This window comes from Tachyglossus aculeatus, chromosome 3 (assembly GCF_015852505.1).
Source record: "Tachyglossus aculeatus isolate mTacAcu1 chromosome 3, mTacAcu1.pri, whole genome shotgun sequence".
NCBI lineage: Eukaryota > Metazoa > Chordata > Mammalia > Monotremata > Tachyglossidae > Tachyglossus > Tachyglossus aculeatus.
Window position 1 is genome coordinate 18,791,814 of NC_052068.1, and position 8,729 is coordinate 18,800,542.

An 8,729-nucleotide genomic window follows, 5' to 3' on the forward strand; every position below is an offset into this window, starting at 1 on the left:
TGATAGGCAACTACTGGAGATTTTTGAGGAGGAGGGTGGCAATCCGGTTTGAAGATAGGGAAAGTGGTGATCTGGTGTATATGGAGGGAGAGGGAATTCCAGACCAGAAGGAGGATGTGGAAAAGGGGTCGGCCATGAGATAGTCGAGTTCAGGGCACGAACACCGGGGCTAACGGAGAGGAGGAGGAGATCAGTAGGGCAAGGTAAGACGGGGCAAGATGGGGTTTGGTTTGGTTTTTATAGGATAGGGGATGTGGAAGGATGTTTGAAAGCAGTAGGGTAGAAGCCTTTGGAAAGTGAATGGTTAAAGATGGCAGTTGCGGGGGGAAGAATGGCAAGGCAGTTTTTTGCTAAGATTTGAAGGGATGGGGTCAGAAGCCCAGTTGGAGATGAGAGATCTCTTCTTGAGATATTGGAGGAATATTGGGAGAGTCAAAGAGGGAAGCTATAAAAATAACCTTCAGTGTCATCCACCGTCTGTGTCTCCTCTCCCAAACAGGTGAAGCTACCCATCATCTCCCACCTGTGAAAGCCCCAGTTCAGACGAAAAAGAAAACCGCAAAGCACTGCTTTCTGTGTGGCAAGAAAACCGGGCTGGCGACCAGCTACGAATGCAGGCAGGTTGGCTAGCTGACATAGTTGGTGGCAAATACAGTCTGGGGCCTGGGAGTTTGGGAGATGCAAAGCATTTCTTTAGCGGAGCCGATCGTGGGGATTTAGAGAAGCAGCGTGGCTTAGTTGAAAGAGCACAAGCTTGGGAGTCAGAGGTCGTGAGTTCTAATCCCGGCTCCGCCACTCGTCAGCTGGGTGACTTTGGGCAAGCCGCTTCGCTTCTCTGTGCCTCAGTTTCCTCATCTGTAAAATGGGGATTAAGACTGTGAGCCCCACATGGGGACAACCTTGTATCTACCCCAGTGCTTACGACAGGCTTGGTACCGAGTAAGTGTTTAACAGGTACCACCATCATCATCATTAAGGTCATCATCATCATTAAGAAGCTAAATGGATCGTTTCCTCGTTGACTTCTGTTGTGCTCATTAGGTTAATTGGGGAAAATGAGTCAAACAGGCAATTCAGGAACCTCAGGAGAAGAAGCACTGGGAAGCAGCCTTGGAAACCCCAAGTAGCAGTGTAACCGAGTGGAAAGAGCATGGGCTGGGAGTCCGAGGACCTGGGTTCTAATTCTGGCTCTGCCGCTTGTGTGCTGTGTGACCTGGGGCGTGCTCCTATCTTTTGGATTTCTGTTTCATCTTTCGTTACGTATCACCAACCTCCTTCCCTCTATATCCCTGCCGTGGTTATTTTTTCTTGCAGTGTTTAGTGCTCACTATGTGTCAGGCACTGTTCTGAGCGCCGAGGTAGATACAGCTTAATCAGATCGGACACTTCTTTTTGCCTCAGTTTCCTCATCGGTAAAACGGGGATTAAATACCTTTTCGCCCTCCTACTAAGGCTGTGAAATCCCGTGAGAGACAGGGACTAAAGCTTATTGTGGGTTAGGGAATGTGTCTGTTTATTGTTCTATTGTACTGTCCCAAGCGTTTAGTACAGTGTTCTGCCCACAGTAAGCTCTCAATAAATACGATTGAATGAATGAATGAACTTGATTATCCTTTATCTACCCCAGGATTTAGTTCAGTGCTTGGCACAAAGTGAGAACTTAAGTGCCATAGTAATAATAGTACTTAACAAATCCCACAGTTCATTCATTCAGTCATATTTATTACTCTATTTATTTATTTATTTATTTTGCCTGTACATATCTATTCTATTTATTTTATTTTGTTAATATGTTTGGTTTTGTTCTCTGTCTCCCCCTTTTAGACTGTGAGCCCACTGTTGGGTAGGGACTGTCTCTATATGTTGCCAACTTGTACTTCCCAAGCGCTTAGTACAGTGCTCTGCACACAGTAAGCGCTCAATAAATACTATTGATTGATTGATTGATTGAGCGCTTTCTGTGTGTGGAGCACTGTACTAAGTGCTTGGGAAATACAAATCGGCAACATATAGAGACGGTCCCTACCCGACAACAGGCTCACGGTCTAGAAGGGGGAAACAGACAAAAAAAAAAAAACCTAAAACAAATAGACAGGTGTCAATACCATCAGAATAAATAGAATTATAGCTAAATACCATGAAAAGATGGTGGCTTACTCTTATTAGCACACTGCCCATTTTGAACCCAGAAATCAGGAGACTTAGGTGGGTTGCTTTTCTTGGGGCATAACTTAAAACAATAATGCCTTGTATTTTGAGGGGGAACAAGACTTGGGAAATACAGTTTTCAGACAAAGAAACGGAGTTTAGGAAGTATCCACAAGACGAGTAAGCATCCTTTCACCTATAATAATAATAATAATAATGGCATTTGTTAAGCGCTTACTATGGTGCAAAGCACTGTTCTAAGCACTGGGGAGGATACAAGGTGATCAGGTTGTCCCACTTGGGGCTCACAGTCTTAATCCCCATTTTACAGATGAGGTAACTGAGGCCCAGAGAAGTTAAGTGACTTGCCCAAAGTCACACAGCTGACAATTGGCGGAGCCGGGATTTGAACCCACGCCCTCTGACTCCAAAGCTCGTGCTCTTTCCAATGAGCCACGCTGCTTCTCTGAGAATATTCTGAGCACTTTTTATAAACATTTTGCACACAACCTTTTTTTGCACTGTGTTTTCCTTTCAGAACTTAAGCAGAAGAAGATTTCCTTTTGTAAAACTGAAACAGCTTTCGTACAAAAGAGTAGAATTATAGGGGAAATATCGGTTTCCTTTTAGTTTTTGTCTGAAATGTTAGATTTTCCTCTAGCAACGTGGCACGAATAGCAGCGGAGCCTAGTGGTTTAACCGTGGGCCTTGGAGTGAAGAGGACCTGGGTTCTATTCCTGGCTCCGCCACTGTTGTGTAGCCTTGGGCGAGCGCCTAACTTCTCTGTGCCTCAGTTACCTCATCTATAAAATGGAGATTAAGACCGTGAGCCCCAAGTTTGACAGGGTCTGTGCCCAACCCGATTAAGCTTGTATCTATCCTGGCGCTTAGTATAGTGCCTGGCTCATAGTAAGTGCTTAAAAAAAATCCTTTAAAAAAAAAACCCACCCGTTTACAATAACTGGGATTAGGGCAGCTCTAAATTAAGCCACAGTTTGCAGCAACATTCTCTCTTTTGAAATGAGCTAAACTTTTTTTTTTAATGGCATTTATTAAGTGCTTACTATGTGCAAAGCACTGTTCTAAGCACTGGGGAGGTTACAAGGTGATCAGATTGTCCCACGTGGGGCTCACAGTCTTAATCCCCATTTTACAGATGAGGGAACTGAGGCCCAGAGAAGTGAAGTGACTTGCCCAAAGTCACACAGCTGACAAGTGGCGGAGTCGGCATTTGAACCCATGACCTCTGACTCCAAAGCCCGGGCTCTTTCCACTGAGCCGTGCTGCTTCCCTTTTGAATAGTAACTTTTGAATAGTAACAGGAGTGGCGGACTTTATCCCAACTCCTGTCCAAACCGGCACAATGTTTTTTTGCCGTGGGTTTTTTAATTCAAGTGGAAACAGTATTTCATTTTTACCCCAACACCTGGGTACTTTTTTAGTGGGCTCTGTTTGGAGGGGTCTGGTGGCCGCAGTACGTAGTCATTTCACCGCCTCTTGGTGTCAATCCCCATTTTTTACAAAATGTCACAAGCACAAACTGCTTTTACTTCGCCGGGCTGGTTGGGGCAGACGTTTCCTGCGTGGGAAGGGAAGTCGTGAGTCATAACGTAGGTAGCATCGTCATGGGTCATGGGTTCGAATCCCAGCTCCGCCAGTTGTCAGCTGTGTGACTTTGGGCAAGTTACTTCACTTCTCTGGGCCTCAGTTACCTCATCTGTAAAATGGGGATTAAGATTGTGAGCCCCACGTGGGGCAACCCGATCACCTTATATCCTCCCCCCAGTGCTTAGTACAGTGCTTTGCACATAGTAAGCATTTAACAAATACCATCATTATTATTATTATCATTGTCATTCATTCATTCAATCGTATTTATTGAGCGCTTACTGTGTGCAGAGCACTGTACTAAGCGCTTGGGAAGTACAAGTTGGCAATATACAGAGACGGGTCCCTACCCAACAGTGGGCTCACAGTCTAGAAGGGGGAGACAGAGAACAAAACATATTAACAAAGTAAAATAAATAGAATAAGTATGTACAAGTATGGGTTACTTGATGAATGCTTGGATTAATAATTAATTAATTAATAATAATTAATCAAATACGATTGATGATTAATGTGGTAGCAGTTTGGATGCAGAGGAAAAGGGCAGATTTTGGCGACTGTGGTGAAGGCTGAACCGACGGGATTTAGCGAGATTGAATATGTGGGTTGGAGGAGAGGAGTCAAGGACAAACGACTATGGGGTTGGGAGACAGGAAGGATGGTGGTGCTGTCTACAATGATGGGAAAATCGGGGTGGGGGGGTGGGGGACGTATCCCAACAGAAAAAGAAAGTGTGTGTGTCTGTTCCAGAAGTGTCTCTACATTATCATGAGACGTCCACCACAGCCCCCACCTCCTCACCTCCGGGATTCCCGTCAGCCGTTGCTCCCATTCAGGAAAGACTCCCAGCCGCAGCAGGAGACCTCCTCAACTCCCAGAAAGTTGAGTTGGCCACTGCCATGGCTGCTGCTCCAACCTGTGGCATCGTCGGTCTGACTCGTGAGGAGCCCGGAACTCATATTTAGCATCTTCCTTACCTTTTGGATTTCTCTTTCATCTTTCATCACGTATCCCCATCCCCTTCAACCTCCTTCCCTCTACCGCCACAGCCTTTTTTTTTTCCCACATTATTCACTGAGGGCTCGCTGTGCGTCAAGCACTGTTCTAAACGCTAAGGTAGATACAAGGAGGCCAGCCCGGAGGGAGGATCTGGAACGTAGCGGTGACCGGGACCAGACGCAGAGCAGCAAGGGGGACAAGGAGGAGGGACTGGGAGGGGGCAGCTTCTCTAGAGGCTTAAACTAAGGTGGCCATGCTCCATACCTGGAATGACACACAAATTCATGAAGCGTTCCTTATTTTTCTTCAAAGCCCTACTGACAGCTCACCTCCTCCAATCAATCAATCAATCAATCGTATTTATTGAGCGCTCACTGTGTGCAGAGCACTGGACTAAGCGCTTGGGAAGTACAAGTTGGCAACATATAGAGACGGCCCCTACCCAGCAGTGGGCTCACGGTCTAAAAGGGGGAGACAGAGAACAAAACCAAACGTACTAACAAAATAAAATAAATAGACTAGATATGTACAAGTAAAATAAATAGAATAATAAATATGTACAAACATATATACATAGATACAGGTGGTGTGGGGAAGGGAAGGAGGTAAGATGAGGGGGATGGAGAGGGGGATGAGGGGGAGAGGAAGGAAGGGGCTCAGTCTGGGAAGGCCTCCTGGAGGAGGTGAGCTCTCAGTAGGGCCTTGACTTCCAAGACTAAGCCCCCCTTTTCTTGTCCCCCTCCCCATCCCCCCTGCCCTACCTCCTTCCCCTCCCCACAGCCCCTGTATATATGTTTGTACAGATTTATTACTCTATTTATTTTACTTGTACATATTTACTATTCTATTTATTTTGTTAATGATGCGCATCTAGCTTTAATTCTATTCTGACGATTTTGGACACCTGTCCACATGTTTTGTTTTGTTGTCCGTCTCCCCCTTCTAGACTGTGAGCCCGTTGTTGGGTAGGGACCGTCTCTATATGTTGCCAACTTGGACTTCCCAAGTGCTTAGTACAGTGCTGTGCACACAGTAAGCGCTCAATAAATACGATTGAATGAATGAACTTAATCAGATCGGACACAGCCCCTGTTCCACTGTCTAATGGTGTAGTCTAATGGTGTAGTCCCTTGGTGACCAGAGACTATGTATATGTCTCATCAGTGGACTTCATTCCCAGCATTTACTGCAGTGCTTTGCACACAGTAGGCGTGTAATAGAGACACTGTCTACTACAACTGCTTGTAAGGGATGTTTTCTGCTTTTTTTTCTATACTGCTTTTATTCCTCACACACTTTCACAATTATTAGCTCATCTCAACCCTCACGACAACCCCGAGCGTTATGTAGAGAAGCAGCATGGTCTAGTGGCAAGATCCCGGGCTTGGGAATCGGAGGACGTGGGTTCTAATCCCGGCTCTGCCACTTGTCTGCTGTGTGACCTTGGGCAAGTCACTTAAGTTCTCTGTGCCTCTGCTGTGTGACTTTGGGCAAGTCACTTAACTTCTCTGTGCCTCAGTGACCTTATCTGTAAAATGGGGATTAAGATTGGGAGCCCCACGTGGGACAACCCAATTACCTTGAATCTCCCCCGGCGCTTAGAACAGTGCTTTGCACATAGTAAGTGCTTAATCAATCAATCAATCGTATTTATTGAGCGCTTACTGTGTGCAGAGCACTGGACTAAGCGCTTGGGAAGTACAAGTTGGCAACATATAGAGACAGTCCCTACCCAACAGTGGGCTCACAGTCTAAAAGGGGGAGACAGAGAACAAAACCAAACATACTAACAAAATAAAATAAATGGAATAGATATGTACAAGTAAAATAAATAAATAAATAGAGTAATAGATATATACAAACATATATACAGGTGCTGTGGGGAAGGGAAGGAGGTAAGATGGGGGGATGGAGAGGGGGACGAGGGGGAGAGGAAGGAAGGGGCTCAGTCTGGGAAGGCCTCCTGGAGGAGGCCTTAATGGTAATAATAATAATACCATAATAATAATGGTATTAACAAATACCATTATTATTATTATTACCCCCTTCCCTGCCCCAGAGCACTTGTGTACATACATACATATTCATTATTCTATTTATTTTATTAATGATGTGTATATATCTATAATTCTCCTTATATTATTCTGTTTATGCATGCCTACTTGTTTTGTTGTCTGTCTCCCCCTTTTCTGAGCCCATTGTTGGAGGGATTGTCTCTCTCTGTTGCTGAATTATACTTTCCAAGTGCTTAGTTCAGTGCTGTGCATGCAGTAAGCGCTCAATAAATATAACAATGAATGAATTAATGTAGTAAACACTTAACAAATACCATCATTGTCATTATTATTATTATTATTATGCAGAGTGTTAAGTTGGGTAGCCCTTATCGGGGTTCTACTAGATAATAATAATAATAATGGCATTTATTAAGCGCTCACTATGTGCAAAGCGCTGTTCTAAGATGAGTTTTCACGCCATCCGCGGCCAAAATGAGAGAAATCTGAGCTCTCCCTGCTTTCCCCTGTCATTGTGGGGAGGGCTTGGGCATGGTAGTGTACTCTCCCAAGCGCTTAGCACTGTGTTTGACATACGGCACGTCCCCAATAAAGACTGACGGATTGGAAACAGGCCCGTTGACTTAATCGACCGATTTTGCGTTGTAGGTGTGGGAACAATTTCTGCGCATCTCATCGCTACGCGGAAGCTCACGGCTGCACGTTTGACTACAAGGGGGCAGGGAGGAGGTACCTGCAGGAAGCCAACCCCGTGGTCAGCGCCCCGAAGCTCCCCAAAATCTAGCCGTTGGGTCCGCCCTGCCGCAGTCATCGAATTAACAGTGAGAGAAGAAGCAATTGCTTCCAGACTGCGTTCGTTTTTCTGACTCCCACAAGAAAAAGGCCCAGTCCCAAAAGCACACCACACACCTAGGCTTGGAGAGTAACGTGGACACCACCGTAGCCGACGACTTTACCCTCCGATGAATCCAACGGGTTTCCAAGTAGTTTTTAAAAAACGTCCACTCTGGCGACTCAACTCCCTTGCTGCGCGTCTCGGTTGAACTGTTTTATAGCCGAAAACGCCGTTTCACTAGGCGAGTCTGTAAAAGATGCACTTTACCACGTTTAATATTTACTGTGTGACCAAACTCGGAAGTGGGGAGTGGCCTCTCTAGGGGCGACATGTAGTGTCTCCTGTGCTCAGACTTGTTTGTTTTTTTCTGTCCCACGCGTGATAGCTTAAATTATTTCATGAAGGAGTCTCTACTGAACGACACAGCCGGTACAAGAGTGTGGTAATTGTCCCACGCCCAGCTCTTCCGTTCGTGTGTCTTGTGTCCGTTCCACCAGCGTACTGTGTAAATCACATGTATTTCTAAAAAATATTCCTCTTTGTAGGGTGATTTTTAAACTAGAACATGTCCCACTGGTTGCCATTAATACAGAAGCAACTTATTTTCACTTCTTTTGTAATGGCTAGATATTTTTAAGACCACAACTTGGTTTGATCTGCTATGACGCCGAGCGCTGTTACAAGATGAAATTCTAATAAATACTCAGTTTTATTCCGGATCAGATGCTTTGAATGCAGGTAGGCGATACGGTCTTGGTTAGAAGGCAGTGATTTCTCCGGGCCTCAGTTTGCTCCTCTGGAAAATGGGGTTTCAGTACCTGTTCTCCTTCCCCTGTATGTCTGCATCTGATCTGGTCATCTTGTTTCTACCCCACAGTGTTGAGTCCCTTCATGAGAAACCATCGATCGTGGGAATTTGAAGGTTTTGCTTAGTAAACACGCTGTGGGCTGGTTCTGTGTTTCCCCTCTCTGGTGTACTGTCCCAACCGTTTAATTTAATCCCTTGCACACAGTTTAGTACTCGATAAAAACCCACTGTTTGAGGCTGTAGAGGAAGATGGGCGTCTCTCTGTAGCTCCAGAAGCCGTATTTGCAGCACTTGCTGATGAATTCTGAGGTGCGGG

General features: G+C 45.3%; 1 protein-coding gene across 4 annotated transcripts in view; it reads left to right on the forward strand.

The window, feature by feature from the left end:
* ZFAND4 (zinc finger AN1-type containing 4) overlaps window positions 1–8,317 on the forward strand; it is an 80,551-nt gene extending 72,234 nt beyond the window's left edge. For 2 of the 4 annotated variants that reach the window (XM_038744210.1, XM_038744213.1), the window contains 2 exons: window positions 500–617; window positions 7,419–8,317. In XM_038744210.1, the coding sequence (XP_038600138.1) occupies window positions 500–617; window positions 7,419–7,554 (254 nt within the window). In that variant the 3' untranslated portion in view covers window positions 7,555–8,317. Of the gene's footprint in view, window positions 1–499; window positions 618–7,418 lie in introns of those variants that run through there. The other 2 variants (XM_038744211.1, XM_038744212.1) reach the window with 2 other exon arrangements.
* The last annotated feature ends 412 nt before the right edge of the window (window positions 8,318–8,729 follow it).